The 18,663-nt window shown below is 35.0% G+C and overlaps 1 protein-coding gene across 2 annotated transcripts in view; it reads right to left on the reverse strand.

The window, feature by feature from the left end:
* The window catches only part of PIGK (phosphatidylinositol glycan anchor biosynthesis class K), a 183,863-nt gene that overhangs the window by 97,304 nt on the left and 67,896 nt on the right, over positions 1–18,663 (reverse strand). Inside the window, exons 1-3 of one of the 2 annotated variants that reach the window (XM_003892091.5) lie at positions 18,519–18,656; positions 9,530–9,583; positions 5,766–5,857 (exon numbers count right to left, since the gene is read on the reverse strand). In XM_003892091.5, the coding sequence (XP_003892140.1) occupies positions 5,766–5,857; positions 9,530–9,583; positions 18,519–18,611 (239 nt within the window). In that variant the 5' untranslated portion in view covers positions 18,612–18,656. Of the gene's footprint in view, positions 1–5,765; positions 5,858–9,529; positions 9,584–18,518; positions 18,657–18,663 lie in introns of those variants that run through there. The other variant, XM_009211223.4, reaches the window with a different exon arrangement.

The following is an 18,663-nucleotide window of genomic DNA, read 5'->3' on the forward strand; positions in this document are numbered from 1 at the left end:
AAGATATTTAGATAAAAAAGGCCACAAGGTATTCTAGATGTTCTAGGTTCTACAGCATTTACTTATATCACAGCTATCTTCTCCCCAAGAATTACAACAGTTAATATTCATGTAACATTTACAATTAGAAAATTATTTTAATATACATTATCTCATTTTATTCTTATGGCACTATACAGATTGGTATAATTATGTGCACTCATTCATCACTGAAATACCTTATTAAATGCTAAGTGTGCTAAATCACCAAAACTACAAATGAAAGTAACCATGTAGTAGTTGTCACAATGAATCAGCAAACGAAAATACTGAGCTGGAATTAATAAAGTAGTAGTTAAGGCCTGAAGGTTGGATGAAAATTTTGGATTTGTTAGAAAGGCAACACAGTTACCACAGGTTCTTAATTGTAGGAGTGAAAAGATGAAAGCAGTGTCTGAGAAATAATTCTAACAGTTATGTGTAGGATGAGTTGGAGGGGGAAAGGGACCAGAAGCAGGGAATAAACAGCTAAAAAGGGGTGGAAGTATAGAAGCATGTACCATAGCTACAATGTATATTGAAGTTCATGAATACTGAAGAAGCATGAAGTACAAGAAGCATGAAATAATAAAGTCTTAGGCAAAAGTAAAAATAAAAATATGAAAAAAGAAAATGATAAAATCAGAGAGGCATTTCTTATATTTATTTAATATTAACTATTTTCACACACCCCCAGTCCCACATTCAACATATATACATTTTAGAATTTAATAAGGTATTTAATAAGTATGCATAATAATACTAATATCTATAGATTGTCATAAGAATAAAATGAAACAATGTATATTATATACATTTTGAAATTTAATAAGGTATTTAATGAGTGTGCATAATTGTACTAATATCTATAGATTGTCATAAAAATAAAATCAGACAATATATATTAAAAGAATTCATTAGTTATAAATGTTACATAAATATTAATTGTTGTAATTTCTTGGGGAGAAGACAGCTGTGCTAAAATAGTAATGCTCTGGCCATTAAGTCAGAAGACCTGAATTCAAATTGTGGTCCTATTTTTATTAATATTTAATTGACCTTAGACAAGTCATTTAACCACTGTGAGCAACCACTTTTAGTATGTAAAATGGGAAAAAGCAATCTCTCATAAAGGTCTCTAGGAATAAAATAATTCATTATAAAATTCCTAACACAGTCTCTGAATTATGATGGATAGTGAATGTGTGTTACAGGAGAGGAAGAAGAATCCATATTGGCTGCTGTTACTGAATAGAAAGCCACAAGCATTTTTAAAGAAACATTTTAAGGAATTACCATACAGTAAGATTGCTAAACAGCTTATTAACGCTCCACTTCAGACAAGGCCCTCTTACTTATAAGGCCAAATCCACAGCAGCATAAAGAGCAATAGTCAAAAGCTATACGATCAACATGATTTAAAAAACAACAATAACAACAATTAGTGACTTTTTCTACTTACAGAAACATTACCAGAATTTACATAACTGACCAAATAGCTCCTACTTCTAATTCTAATACCTATTAACTGGGAAAGAAGTTAAAAGGGACAAAAGACAAAAAGGAAACAAATGCATCCTGAAGGAACTTAAATGGTAATATGTAAGGTTGAGGGTGACTTGTTTTGGGCAAGTAGTGCCCTGGTAAGATTGCCCCAGCCATAGATCCCTCAAGAATAAGTTAGAAGATAGTTCATAAAAATCAACTATAGCCAGGCACAATGGCTCACGCCTGTAATCCCAATAGTTTGAGAGGCCAAGGTGGGTGGATCACTTGAGGCCAGGAGTGTGAGACCAGCCTGGCCAACATGGCGAAACCCCGTCTCTATTAAAAATACAAAAACACACCTGTAATCCCAGCTACTCAGGAGGCTGAGGCACAAGAATCCTTTGAACCTGGGAGGCAGAAGCTTCAATGAGCCAAGATTGCTCCACTACACTCCAGCCTGGGCTACAGAGCAAGGCTCTGTCTCAAAGATAAAACACAAGAAAAAAAAAATCCACTATAGCTGGGCACAGTGGCTCATGCTTGTAATCCCAGCACTTTGGGAGGCCAAGGTGGGAGGATCACTTGATTCAGGAGTTCAAGAACAGCCTGGGCAACATTGTGAGATACCAACTCTACAAAAAAAATTTAAAAATTAACCAGGCATGGTGGTGCGCACCTGTAGTTCCAGCTACTTGGGAGGCTGAGACGGGAGGATCACTTGAGCCCAGGAGGTTGAGGCTGCAGTGAGCAGTGTTTACATCACTGTACCCCACCTGGGCAATGGAGTGAGACACACACACACACACACACAAAATACCTGACTAAAAAAACCTGACTATACAGCACTGTTAGCTCTGTGGGGGTTGAGATACAAGATTAAAAGAATATAAGTAAATGGTATTCATAAAAGTTTCCTTTCTCATCTAGACTAATGAAGTTCTACTTAGCTACAGGTCTTTATCACACTATTCATTCACTCATTTACTGCAACAATATACCAAAGAACGCACTGTGAGAAATACATAGTATAACACCCAGCCTTGAAGACATAAGATCAACACATGTAACAAAGTGCCAAAAGAGAGGTACGAATACAGCATTTATGCAAGAAAGACCAAGAAAGCTTCAGGGAATTCATGGATTGAATCTGGACGTCAGAAAACTAGAGGGGAAGGAGAAAGGAAAGAACTGTAGGTGAGTGACCAGTGCAAGGTAATGAAGGACAATACAGTGACTAGGAAGAAAATGGCTGGAGCATAAGAGATAGAAACTAAAAAGATCAGAATGTCAGACTTGGAATCAGACTGCAAAAAGTCTTGAGTACTAGAATAAGGGATTTGAACTTTTTTCTAAATACTCTAAAAAGCTTTGAGTAAGGGGAAATAAAGAATAAAAGCTTAAGATTAATCTCACATACGATTGAAATACAGAATAAGAAAAAAATAGTGTTAGATGGACTCAGAAAAGCTATTGGATTTTATAGAAACAATGCATCAGACAGAGATCACTACATGAACTCACATCCATCCAACCTGTAGTAGAGCTAAATGGTATTTTTAAAAAAAATTATATAGACATTTTACTCTGTGACCTAAATCTCATGCACTGAGCCAAAAGAGAGTGACAGAGACAGATCATGTCTATCAACCTAATACTAAATGCATTTATTCCCTAGAATAAACATAAGATGGGAGCTATGATTCTACATTCCCTAAGTTGGCCTCAATTCCCATGCGCTTTGCACAGCATGCGGAACACAATTCCAGGTTAAAGATATGTGTATTTTTTCATAAACATGGCCCTAATCATAAGTAAACCACTTTAGCCAGTGTGCAAATGAAGAAAATAGTAATAGCACTGGAGGAAAAACTAGCTGTGGTAGACCTGATGAAAGAAAATACTAAACTGTAATTTATGTGCTATCTGAGAATCTTTCAGGAGTAATTGTGGCTCAATGTTTGCTTCACATACTAACCTTAGAACCTAAACCCTACTTAATGCCTTTTCTTCATCTCAATCATACTAAACATACTGAAGTTAGCTAAACAGGGATTTAGTACAAAACAATTATTTGAGGGCAGAAATTTATCTAAAAATAATGAAACATTTTAAGAAGTTAAAACCAGGCAAATAAAAACAGAATCTCCATAAGGTTGGAGAAAAAGTGTGGGCACAAAGTACAAAAACCTCACCTGCATGGAACTTAGATAAGAAACTGGTCATACTCGAGCTAGAGAGCACTTACAAGGGTCTTATGAGTGTATCTTTGTATTTTCTCCCAGAACCATTAATAACCCTTTTCCCTGAGTCAATATTTTGAAATATTACAAAATTCTGGCAACCTATTTATTAAAATGTCTTTAATATCACTCTAACATTTTCTAACACTAGACTAACACAATTTAGGGGATATAAGTATTTTTACTTTTAAAATACAAACTGTGCTTGCTTTGTACAACTGATAAAATATTTCCAAATCATACATTTATTTACCCAACAGAAGCTTAGCAGAATCTTTTCTATTGATTTCTATTTATTAAATAACAAATGGCTTAAATCACCAACTGTTTAAATCCTTAATTACCCCACAACAAAGACTTCATAAACACAACTATAGATAAGCAATCATTTGAAAGAGAAATAAGCTTTTAAATAACATTCTTCAGAAACCTAAGGACAAACCCATTAAACATAATGTACAAAATACATCCTGTTGCTATTGTCTATTCCTAAAAACTCCCTCCAAATCTAACTTAAATCATTTAAACGTATCTTAATGATTGACTCATAGAATAAAGATTAATTTACCAAAAAAAAAAACCTATTGCCAAGCCATGCGTAGTGATTCTCTAGAAGAGTATATCCAGCATAGACGCAAGAGCAGTTAAAGACCAAAAGCTAACTACATAGGCCTATTTGAGAAAAACCAATTGACAAATGACAAGAATTATATCTATACACTTGATATAACAAATCAACCTCCTTCTCAGACTTAATGTAATTTTAAAATAGTAATATTATCTAGTTGCCATGATTTCCAGATGAAATATGGAAATTATAGTTTTGTCAGTTACTCAGACTGAAATGATCTATTGACAAAGACTGTAATATAACTTTGTTTCCTGAGTCATTCACTGCTTCCTTTCTGTTCCTGCAGCACTTTATGCATATCTCTATTTGTTTTTACTGCAAGTGCTGAATCCTGAAAGAAGGAACTATTATTACCATGTAACAAATGAGAAACAAGCTTAGTATGGTAAAGTGACTTTAAGAAAATTCATCACTAAAGCCAGATTTCAAAGTCATATCTAACTATATAGCTCTTTCCACACTGACTCACTGGTACTAAATAAATCAAACCTAAATAACTGAATTGACTGCAGTTTCTTGCTATAGCTGCTCTGGTAGTAGGAAAAACAAACCTATCATGGACAAAACAATGTAGAAGACGTGCTCTGAGTGAAGGTGTGGGTATATTGCCTATTACCTGAACTCCATGCCCTACAAGTAGGAAAATTCCCACTTTATGAGTCTTCATATAAGGCAAAGCCCACCTTCCTATATACAGGCTAACAATGCCATATACTAGCTCTTCCAGTCACCCTGCAGCACAGACATGGGTGCTGAACCTGGACTTTACCAATACAACATTTCCACCAAGACCACTATAAGACAGACAGTAAAAAGTTGGAACAGCAAAATTCGAATTTTGGCAGCAGGAAGCAATAGCAACATTGTGTAGCAGCTATGCAGTGGCTGAGTCTAGGCTTCAGCAATTTGCAGCTCCATTATTGTCACCAGACTGTTTTAAGTTATGATTTTTAGCTCTGCCTCTTCTGATATCTAGGCTTCCTTGTTCCTGGCTATTAAAGGATACAACCTTCTCACTAATTTGGCAAGGTAAACAATATGCTTTCAATGAATCCCTTTTCTGCTTGAATCAATAAGAATTGCCCTCTGTTATCTGCAATTAGAAACCCTGACTGAGTCATTTACTAATTAAATACATTACACTAAATAATTATATTTTATCCAATCTTTTTAGCTTAGCATTTGTTCTTTTATACAATTTGTCATTATGGTCGTAAGAACATCTAATTTATACTTGGTAGTATGTTCTAACGACAACAACAAAAAAACTTCAAATCAGATTTTTTTTTTACCTTTTTCAAAAGTAACACAAAATACAAATATAATAACAATTACCTAAGGGTTATTTTCACTGAAGTTCAAAGTTAAGCTTTATTGAGGCTTCTTACCTGTCAGGAATACCTAGCCTCTTGACACTTCTATAAACGGAAAGAGTATTTGCAACATGTCGATAATTAAACCAGAATCGGGACGTACACACCTAAAGTATTAAAACAAAAATACAATTTTTATGCATCAAAGCTAACCATGGAGCTGCAGAGTATTTTTCTTTAAGTAGGATACAGAGATCTCTAAAGAAAGAGGATGCCATAATTCAGGCTTTAAAACAGCAAACATAAAGAATTGTCGGTAAAGGCCAGGCACAGTGGCTCACACCTGTAATACCAACACTTTGGGAAGCCAAGGTGGGCGGATCACTTGGGCCCACAGGAGTTTGAAACCAGCCTGGCCAACATGGCAAAACTCCGCCTCCACTAAAAATACAAAAATTACCCGGGTGTGGTGGCGTGCACCTTTGTTCTAGCTACTTGAGAGGCTGAGGCATGAGTATCGCTTGAACCTGGGAGGTGGAGGTTGCAGTGAGCAGAGATGGCACCACTGCACTCCAGCCTTGGTGACAGAGCAAGACTCTGTCTCAAAAAAAGAAAAAAAAAAGAAAAAAAAGAATTTTCAGTAAAACTAATCTCTCCAAAGAGAAGTCTTTCATAACTAGTATTAGATTTTAAAAGACCACTCAGCTTAAGAGAAAGCATATCTTTGGGAAATTTAATCAAATACTGAACCAACTTAGTTATCACAATTTCTGTGACTCAATAGCATTTCTATTTCTAAAAAGTTAAATTATTTAGAATCAAAGACAATACCCATAATTTCTTTACAGAATAGAAAATTAGCTACATAGGGTTATACAGTATTTGTTTCATTCCAGATTGCTTCCTTCGTTGTGAGAAATGTAGGACACAGGATAAAACATAACATATAAAACAGTTATAAATGCATATAAGAGAGTGCATTATAAAGAAGCTATTGAACTAAAGAGAAAATTAGAAACAATCCAATCAAGTTTTATAGTTTAAAAAAATTCCTAAGAATTATATTAAAGGTGCTGGGAAAATGTAATTCCATGCCTCAAAAGTTAGTGTTGCTGAGAACCCATTCTAAGGTAGGTAAATATAGATCAGGGTCACTTGGTAATACATCTACCAAGCACAATCCTGGTTTCTATCACATGCCTGTGCCTTTAGTAGGTATAATGACAATTTTGAGAATAGTGTAAGTGTTCTTGCCCCTGCCAAATAGAAAGGAATTACATGGTTTTTTAAATTAAATTTTCAATTTAGAATCCAATCAGGAAAAGACTAAATTTTTGACTACATAAAAATGTAAAATTCCATATGTCAAAAATATAAAATTCTGGCTGGACACAGTAGCTCACACCTATAATCCTAGCAGTCTGGGAGGCCAGGGTGGAAGGATCACTTGAGGTTAGAAGTTAAAGAACGGCCTGGGCAACACAACGAGTCCCCCATCTCTACAAAAAAAATGTAAAATTTAGCAAGGAGTGGTGGTTTGTGGTTGTAGTTCTAACTACTTGGGAGGCTGACGTGGGAGGATCACTCGAGCCCAGGAGTTCAGGGCTACAGTGAGCTATGATCACACCACTGCACTCCAGCCTGGGAGGCAGCGCAAGACCTCATCTCCAAAAACTGCCTTTTTAATTTTAAAAAATAGAGAATAATTTATTCAAGTTTCACTATACTAATATGTAAAATATTGGACAAAAAAAGAAAACTGCAGTTGTAATACAAAGGTCAGTAATGTTTTTTTTTCATCTTTTATTTTTTACTTGAATCCCAGGTTACTGAAATTGAAGAGAGGTTTGGTTAGAGGATTCCCAGAGCAAGGAAGGCTTTCATGTGTGTGTCAGTATAAGCTAACAGTCTTTTAGTTCCAAAAGATAAGCCCTTTGGCAATTGCTGGTCTGCACATAGGCAGTTATCCCCTTTTGAACACTGAGGGGATCCTAGTCTCCTGTAGAGAAAGTTTATCCTGTCAAATTGGTAGATGATGGTCTGGCTCCTGATGGTTCTCCTTACTTTTAAGTAGGCATTGAAATCCTCTCTCCTTATCTTTAGCAGGCTTTCCTCAGTAACTTCAGAAAAATTTCTTGTGAAAGGTAGCATATATAAGAGATTTTTTCTTGAAGAACAAGAAAATGAGCCATGAACCCATGTTACACTGTCCTATTTAATCACAATGCTATTATATTTAAAACAAACAAGTATAGAATCTGTAATCACCCTATTTACTTCTAGGAACCTATGGATAATTCATTTATGTTTTTATCAAATGATTCTCAATAAATTTACAAAGCCTCAAACATTCATTTGGCGTCAATAGTTAATTATAGTCTTGCATGTTTATTCTGCACTTTAAGTTGAATTCCTCTACCCATCTCCTTTATATTCCCACTATATTCTTACCATTTATAATCCCCAGTTTTCTTCCTTTTCCAACATGCATTACTAGCTTTGAGATGCTGTACATTCTCTGCTCCCTTTTTCACAAAATCAGCTTCCTTTCCTGCCTCTTTGAACCTAATCTTCCAGTCCAACCCTTGTACATGTTTTTTCATTAAGTCAAACATTATATTTCCTAATCCTATAAATGCCATTAAATGAAACTCCAGTAGTGAAACTATTATCCAAATATTTTCCAACCATAGGAAAAACAAATTTGATTATGTGAATTCTACTTGGGGAATTAAAACTACAAATTTATGAATCCAGAAAAATTAAAGATGGTAATTCACACTAAGGTTGGGCAAAAGGCAGAAGAAAAAAAAAAAGGCCAATAAGCAGGCCTTACTAAAAATCGAAACAATGCAAATTAAAACAAAATTTAATTTGTTGACCAGCAGTCAAAAAGTTAAGATAAAAATTAAGAATATATAGCTAACTTGGATTTAGAAAAGGAGCCACAGCCTTTCTGGAGGCAATCATGCTCCATGACTTCACATTCTTATACTTAGGAATTTATTCTAAAGAGAAAATCAGTCAAGTCACAGAGTTATGTGTATAAGAACGTTCAACACAGTCCTATTTACAATAATGAAAAATTTAGACTCTAAATGCCCATAAACTGGAGGTTACAGTACATTCATAAAATGGAAGAAAATGCAGCTTTTGGAAAAGATTATCTCCATACCTACTGGCAGGAAAAGATCCCTAAGATATGCTAAAGGGTTGCAAAATAGCAGGTATAATATGATCCTAATTATATAAAATCATATATCTATACATCTTTATGCTTATATATGAAGAGGGAAAGGGCTTGAACAATGCTTACCAAAATATTAACTCTGGGATGTGGGACTTGAAGCCATTTTCCCTGTCTTCTTTAATTGAGGTGAAATTCACATAACAAAATTAGTCTGCCTTCTTTAAACTTTTCTGTGTAATTTGAACTTCTACAGTGGTCATTTACTATTTTTAGAAGCAGAAAAAACAACTGAAAAAATTTTAAAAAACATAAGTAGAGAGTATCTATAAACTAATACTATAGATAAGAGATGCAATTAGTAGTTTCCAGCATTAAAATATTTCTACCTTTTATAAAATGCTTCCTTTAACAATAGCATTCCTAATTTATTCTTAAATTTACTTTCAGATCACCACTTGACAGAGGACAAAGAATATTACTAGAATATTATAGTTGATGTGGTCAATTTAAAATACAGCCAAATCAAAATAAAGAATTTCTGATATAAAATGTACAAAAATAAATTGTATTTTCAAAAATACGATTCGCACAAATTTCTCAGATACATATCTAATGTGAACAGAAAGGTATACTTTTACAGTATACTTACCAGAACAGCCCAGTTGTTTGTATGGCCACTTCTAAAGAATTGTTCTGCTTGATCCTAAATAAAGCAAAACAAATAGAAGAAAAAGCCACAATTTCTCAGAATAAAGACTGATAATGGACAGTTAAGACTCCTGTAGTTTTTATAGTTGTAATAACAATCATCTTACGTAAGTTTATGAAGATTCCAGTATTTGACATTATGGACTACATAAAGAATCAAAAGAGCTTACAGCTTAAGATACTATAAGGGCAAATGTCCTGAACTGGAAATCTGGAGAAATGGGTTTCAGTCTTGGCTTAGACACCAATTAAACAGAGTAACCTTGATTAAGATACTTAACCTTCCTGAAGACTCAGTTTCCTCACGTGCAAAATGAAAGCAATGCCAATCCTACATCACAGCACTCTTTTAGAGAACTGTAAGATTTATGTGCAAGAGTTTCTGCTTTAAAATATTATTTAGCATTACTCAAATGAAAGTATACTATATAACTCATATCTTTCTATTTCCCATACCCTGAGAATTATTAAGAAAGTGAAATATATGCTCAATTAAGAATATACAATTTGCTTGTTCAACATTTAACAAGGCTATTATTTAAAACTGCAACTTCACCCCACCATTTTTCTTACTATGATTTATTTTTTCCACTGTGTTTATCATCTTCTTACATTATATATATAATTAACTTATTTATTATGTATATTATTAATCATCTGTCTTTCCCCAAAACAATGTAAGCCTCAGTAGGGCAGGGGTTTTCATCAGTTATATTCAATGATGTATTCCAAGTAAGCTTGGCATATAGTAGGTTTTTAATAAATATTTTGTGAATGAATGAATCCATGGTCCAAATGCCTTTACTGTCGCTGAACAAATTCAGAGTCTCCTATGGAAAACTGAAATCACATGGTTCATAGGTTCAGAATATGGTAAGAAGGTATTACATAAAGGTTGTACTATAAAGTTATAACTTTCAAAATCTTCTTTTAGGTTGTACTCTGATAATTCCTCTATTAAAGTGATCACTCTCTACAGTGAGAAGGCAAGGTAAAAATGCATATGCCAGGAATTTAACCGAAAATTAATATTTCACTTTTAGTAATGCCATACAATTTTTATCCTCATGAATTGCTTGTGCAATATAATCTCCTTACATCCTCAACAAAAACAAAATTTTCACTCTTTGAACTTCTCACAGACATCTTTTTAATCCTTTAATCATTTAATAGTCATCTCAGTTGATTCTCTAAAATCTCTGCAATTATGTCAACTAATTCTTTAATATTGGTCACAATATTAAAAATTAAAGATCAGACAAATGTGCTACAACACCCATAAAGATTGCTGAGGTTTCTTTTTTCTTTTTTTTTTCTGGGAGATATAATTGAAAGAGGGGCCTGATTGCTTTTAAACATTTTATCTCAAACACAGACAAGTCTTCTTCATATGCTTCTAATTTCCCATTCAGTCTTATAATTGTGAATGACTTATTTCATGTCTTCATTCTACACATAAGTTAATACGCTTCCTGTTAAAATTTCATTCAGTATCCATTCTTACTGTGTTCTAGGGACTTTATCTGAACTCATCAATACAGCTGATTGAGTACATCCTCTAGCATTCTGCCAGGGACCATTTCACCAATCTATTAAAGTAAGAATTATATCTGCCATCTCAAGACCCTAAAATTTTCTAACACCACATCCTGACACCTAATGAATATTATTTTGATTATATATTAAAATAATAGTGGATATAAGCCATACTGACCTCAGATCAGCTCCCAAACATTAATTACTAGACCTGTCAGAATGCCTAGGTTCAAATCTGGGCTCTATTACTTACTAGGTGTATAAACAGGAAAGTTCCTTAACTTTTCTGTGCCTCCAAATCTCCATCTATAAAACAGTAATAATATTATCTGATGCAGAGAATGTAGGAATAGTGACTGGAACATACTAATAGCCTGAAAAACATTTACAGCTTTAATTTTGAGCTAACAAGAAAATTTCAGGGAGAATAAATTTAAACTTCCACTTGTACACACATCTGTACTTGTGTGCACAAGTGCACACACCAAGTGTAAAGACCCAAGTATTATATATGCTGCCTACAAGAAACTCACTTCACCTATAAACATGCATAGACAAAGTGAATGAATGAAAACGGACATTCCACACAAATGGAAAACAAAAGGGAACAGGAGTAGCTGTACTTAGATAAGATAAAACAGACTTTAGGTCAAAAACTATAAAAAAGAGACAAAGGTCAATACAATGATAAAGGAATCGATTCAGCAAGAGAGCATACAATTATAAATATGTATGCACCCAACACTGTAGCACCCAGATGTATAAAGCAAATATTATTAGATCTAAAGTGAGAGAAGAGATCACAATACAATACTAGGTGGGGACTTCAGCACTCCACTCTCCATTGGACAGACCATCTGGACAGAAAATCAACAAAGAAACACTGAATTTATTTTATTTTTGAGATGGAGTCTCACTCTGTCACCCAGGCTGGAGTGCAGTAGCGCAATCTTGCCTCACAGCAATTTCCACCTCCTAAATTCAAACGATTCTCCTGCCTCAGCCTCCCGAGGAGCTGGGACTACAGGTGTGCATCACCACACCCGGCTAATTTTTGTATTTTTGGTAGAGACAGGGTTTCACCATGTTGGCCAGGCTGGTCTCAAACTCCTGACCTCAAGTGATCTGCCCACCTCAGCCTCCCAAAGTGCTGGGATTACAGGCAAACAGAACTAACAGACATTTATAGAACATTTCTTCCAACAATGGCAGATTACACATTTTTCTTATTAGCACGTGGAACATTCTCCAGGATAGACTGACCACATGGTAGGCCGCAAAACAAGCCTCAGTGAATTTTGGAAATCAAAATTATATCAAAAATATCTTCTGACTACAATAGAAAAGCACTAGAAATCAAAATACACAACAAATTTTAGAAGATGTTGAAATATATGGAAATTAAACAACATGCTCCTGAACAACCAATGGGTCAAGGAAGAAATTTAATAAGGAAATTAAAAATTTCCTTTAATATATGAAAATAGAAACACAACACACCAAAACCTAAGAGATATGGCAAAACAGTACTAAAAGGTAGGTTTATTGCAATAATCGCCCACATCAAAAAGTACAAAGATTTAACCTAATAACACATCTCAAGTTACTAGAGAAGAACAGACCAAACACAAAATAAGAAAAGAAATAATACACATCAGAGCAGAAATAAACAAAAGAGATCTGAAAAATACAAAAGAAGTCAATGAAGCAAAAAGCTGGCTTTTTAAAAAAACAATATCAACAAACCTTTAGCCAAACTAAGAAAAAAAGAGAGAAGACCCAAATAAATATATTCAGAAACAAAAAAGGAGATATTACAAATGGGTAGTACAAAGAATCACTAGAGACTGAAGTACAAAGAATCACTAGAGACTATTATAAACAACTATACACAATACATTGGAAAACCCAGAAGAAATGGATAAATTCCTGAACACATACAAGCTACCAAGACTGAACCAGGAAGAAAGAGAAACCTGAACGGACTGAGACTAAGTAACGAGCTTGAAGCAGTAATAGAAGTCTCTCAACGAAGAAAAGCCCAGAACGGGATGGTTTCACTGCCGAATTCTACCAAACTTTTAAAGAACTAACACCAATTCTTCTCAAACTATCCCAAAAAAATTAAAGAAGTAATTCTTCCCAATTCGTTTTATGAGGCCAGCATTACCCTGATAACAAAACCAGAAAACAAGCATACAATAAAAAAAGGAAACTACAGGCCAATACCTGTGATGAACATAGATGTGAAAATCTTCAACAAAATACAGTCAAACTGAATCCAACAGCACAACAAAAACATAATATACCACGATCGAGTAGTATTAATTGCAGATCAATAAACATGATGTATCACATCAACAAAACGAAGGACAAAAAACATATGACTGTCTCAGTAGACACAGAAAGAGCATTTGATAAAATTCAACATCCCCTCACAATAAAAACTCTCAACAAAGTGGATATAGAAGGAACACACCTAAACACAAAAAGGCCATCTATCAGCCAATATCACACTGAACAGGGAAAAGTTGAAATCTTTCCCTGTAAGAACTAGAACAAGACAAGGATACCCACTCTCATCACTCTTATTCAACATATCGCTGGAAGTTCTAGCCAGAGCAACTAAACAAGAGACAGAAATAAAAGACATCCCAATTGAAAAGGAGGAAGTCAAACTGTCCTTGTTTGCAAACAACATGATCTTATATATAGAAAAACCTAAACACTCCACAAAAAAATCTCTTAGAACTGATAGACTAATTCAGTAAATTTGCAGGATACAAAATCAACAGACAAAAATCAGTGGCGTTTCTATATACCAATAATGAACTAGTTGAAGAAAAATCAGGAAGGCAATCCCATTTACAATAACTACAGAAAAATTAAACACCTAGGAATAAATTTAACCAAGAAGTGAAAAATCTCTACAATGAAATCTACGACATATTGATGAGAGAAAATGAACAGAACACAAAAAGATGAAAATGCTTCCATGCTCATGAATTGGAAGAATATTGTATTGTTAAAATGATCATATCACCTAAAGTGATCTACAGTTCAATGCAATCTCTATCAAAATACCAATGATATTCTTCACAGAAATAGAAAAGCAATCCTGAAATATTTGCAAACTATTCATCCAACAAGGGATTAACATCCAAAATATGCAAGGAACTCAAACCTATGTTAACAGCAAAAAATAATAACAATAATAATAATCCAATTAAAAATAAGCAAAGGATCTGAATAGATATTTCTCAAAAGACATACAAATGGCCCACAAGTATATGAAAAAATGCTCAATATCACTAATCACCAAGGAAATGCAAACCAAAACCACGATGAGATATCATCTTAGGGGCTATCATCAAAAAGACACAAAATAACAAATGCTAGTTACGATGTAGACAAAAAGGAATTCTTATACACTGCTGGTGGGAATGTAAATTAGTACAGCCACTATGGTGAACAGTATGGAGGCTCCTCAAAACAATAAAAATAGAACTACCATATGATCCAGCAATCCCACTACTGGGCATATATTCAAAGGAAAGGAAACCAGTAGGCCAGAAATATCTACACTCCATATTTATTACAACACTATTCACAATAGCCAAGATATAGCATCAACCTGAGTGTCTATCAATAGACGAATGGATAAAGCAAATGTATGTGTGTGTGTGTGTGCGTGCACGTGTGCACACGTGTATATATAAAATGGAATATTATCCATCCATAAAAAGAATAAAATCCTATCATAAATAGGTACATGGATGAGCCTGGAGGAAATTACATTAAGTGAAATAAGTCAGGCACAGAAATTTAAATTTTTAAATTTCCGTATCACCCAGATATGGAAATTTTTAAAAACTTGATCTCGTGGAAATAGAGAATAGTGGTTACTAGAGGCTGGGAAGAATATGAAGGTGCCAGGGGGAGTACAGAGAGACATTAGTTAACAGATACAAAATTACAGATAGCAGGAATAAGTTCTAGCCTTCTATAGCACTTTAGCATAACTATAGTAAACAATAATTTATTATATTTTCTCAAATAGCTAGAACTGTTTTCTAACATTTTGAATATTATCAACACAAAGAAATGATAAAGGTTTGAGATGACAGATATGCTAATTACTCTGATTATTTCATATTGAATACATGCCTCAAAATATCACACTATCCCCCATAAATATGTATAATTATTGTGCCAATTAAAAAATATATATTATAAAAAGAGAAGCATCACTTAAAGAGAATACAACATTGGTCAGAAAGTAAAGTATCTGTTACTGGAGATTTGTGAAATACCATTAACAGATTTTAGAGTGTATAGACATGTAACCCTCAAGAATATCAATTTTCATCAGAATATGATTTGCTGTAGTAATGCAAGTTAAATCTTATGTTAACTACCAACAGAGATGGAAAAAAACTGTGATCTCTGAAATTACTATGGCTAGGATAAAATACACTTAATTTAGCAAGGCAATAACACAGTATTTCACATTAAATGAAACCATAATGGGTTTTCTATTGTTAAGCGTTGTTTCTGATAAATTACTGACATGATAAATATAGAATAATAACCTGAACAAAAAGAGTGTGTACGGCATGTCTGTGTGTGTGTGTGTGTGTGTGTGTGTGTGTATTTTTCCACCTCTAAACTCAACAGCTGCCTGGATGTTAAAGAAAGCAATGCGCTACAGTGGTTAAGCATTGATTTGGGAATTCAAAGACCTAAGCTAAAATGCAGGCCCTATCTCGCAACTGGTTGTGAAATTGGGGTAAGTCATTTAGCTCTTTAGACTTGACTATCCTCATGTCTCTAATGTGCCTTCCACCCCCAAAGTTCTTACTTCTTTTAGACCTTAGTGAAAAAATTTAGATGGCAAAACTTTTTTGTAGTTGTCTAGACAATACAGTCATTATAAAGTTATTCATTCTATATACAGTAAATGGAGCACCTATTATGTGCCACGTAAGTCAGGCACAGAAATTTAAATTTTTAAATTTCCATATCACCCAGATATCAAGAGTACCATTAATATATAGTGATACAAAAATCACTAAAAAACATGCTGCTTTCTCTCAAGAATCCAGAGTTCAATAAAGAGGAGCATGCAAACACTTACACTACAATGTAACATTCATTAATTCATCACACTCATTGGGTAACATGCCAGTCACTGCCCTGAGTGCTCCAAATACAATGCTGGGCAAAAATAGCCATAGTACTGCCTTCAAATAGGTTACTATCTATCTGGATATTGGATATTGGATAGATATACATTTAACAGATAAGGAAAGACATACAATATAAGAAGAGTACAACGGAGGGACCTGACCTGGTCAGCAAAGTTTTCCTAAAGAAGTGACTGTTGGGTTAAAATCCAAAAGATGAAGAAAAGAGGAAACACAATTCCAGACAGAGGGGAGACAGCTCTAATGTGAGAAGAAGCTTAAAGGTTTTGAGAAACTAAAAGAAAACCTAACTAGAAGTTTGAAAGAGAAAGAGAAAAAATTGGAAGTGTAGTCAGGGCCCAAAAACTATGCAGGGTTTTGTTTGTGGGTCATGGTGAAGAATTTAGAGCAACATTAAGGTGATCTTTTGAGCAACATTAAGGTGCCTGGGTGACATGATCGGAATTGCATTTTTAAAAGTTACTCTGCTTCAATTTAGAGAACAGATTGAAAGGAAAAAACAATGACTCAAAGAAAAACATTTAGGGAACTGTTGCTTCTATATCTAAGTGAGAGATGATGGAATAATAGTACAAAGTATACAAGGGTTATAGTAAATGAGTGCTGTATCAAGTGTACGAATTACAAAAGTAAAGGCAAAGGTAAGAGATATGGAAAGGTTCTACAGAGGTTATGACTTCACTGTATCCTAGCAAATGAACAGAGGAAACAGGATGTATAAAATATCATAATGTGAAAAAGCACAGCAATTATGTAACTACAAAAAACAGTAATAGTATCCAAGATGAAGCAGTCAAAATCAGAATAAAGGAAGGAAATAGAACTTCTATTTACTCATATTTATGTTCTCTAAAAAATATGCTATATAAATATCGAATATATAAATTAACAGTAATTCATAAATATATACAAAGTTCACGCTCAATATCTTTTTTTTAACTGATAGGGTGTGTATTCAAAAAGTTTGGAGTCCACTGGTCTAAACTCAAGGTGCCCAGGTGGTGGGGAGAAGAGGTTCCAAAACGGAACACTGGAAAAGTAGGCAAGAACCAGGTCATAACGTTTAGACTTTATTCTGTATGCAACGGAGAAATATTTAAAAGACTTCATCAGAAGAATAACCTGATCAGACTCACATTTCGTGGAGACGAATCTAGCACTAAAGTGAGGGAGTATGGAGGCCTATGGAAAACAAGATAAAGTAATCGCAAGAGTTTAGACAAGAAGTGATCATAGCCTGAATTAAGTCAGTGGAACTGGAGAGGTGAGGGCAATTTTCAGAATTCAGATCATAGAATTTAGTGATAATTAAAATATGGGATAAAGAGATTAAGACTCTCAGGTTTCTAGCTTAGGAGCAGCATATCTGGGTGGAGAAACGAAGGAGAAAAGAGGTGCTTAGTTTTTCAGTGTCTTCCTAAGAGTAGGTAGGCTAAGCAGAAGGCAAAACTTTGGACACAGATTTTCAAATGTCTCCTGACTATCCCGGCTTCTTAGTCAGCTGGATATGCAGGCCTGAAAAAGATACCAGACATCTAGATTGTAGACCTGGACTGAGGAATCATAAGACTACGGTGGATAGTAAAAGCATTATAGAGCACCAGAATGTCTTGTGTCCACGTTTAAAAATGGGACGCTGGGAGAGCCCATGATAAAACTGAGCACCCGTTTTCTCCTCCATTTCTTAACCCAGACATGTTGCTCCTAAGCCAGAAACTTGAGAGTCTTAATAAACACTTCTCTTTATCCCATGTTCTAATTATCACTAAATTCTAAGATCTGAATTCTTAAAATTGCTCTCACCTCTCCAGTTCCGTCTGATTCCTATCAAAACAGAGGGCTGCAGTTGCGCAGCAGGAAAGTAGTTGCTGCACACTGACATTTCACCAGACTCTTGCTCATATTTCACCTGCTAAGAACTGCACACATGTAGGAGCAAAGGATCAGGTCCTCCTCTGTCTCCGAGCGTTTGATTCTTTTAATTCATCCTTTTAAAACGCTGAAACAGACCAACACTGTCCTAACCCGTGCCCAGTGACACCCTCCTCAAACCCAGCCAGGGTCAGGGGCTGACTGACTCCAGGAGGCTTCCCTCAGCTGCTGTGTATCGGACATCTGCTGGAGAGCGCACAGTCACGACACAGCCGGCCTCCCGGGGCTCTGTGGTCAAATAAGCCTGACTCCTACCTCGATATGACTAGCGGCCACGCTGCCGAAAGACAAGAGCAACACCGCTACCAAGGCAGTCGCAGGCCGGCTGAGAGAGTAGGTGACGGCCATGTTTGCCGGCTTCAGACTTCCCGCACCTGAAGGGGCGGAGGCAGTGCCGTAA

This window comes from Papio anubis, chromosome 1, assembly GCF_008728515.1.
Source record: "Papio anubis isolate 15944 chromosome 1, Panubis1.0, whole genome shotgun sequence".
Classification (NCBI taxonomy): Eukaryota; Metazoa; Chordata; class Mammalia; order Primates; family Cercopithecidae; genus Papio; species Papio anubis.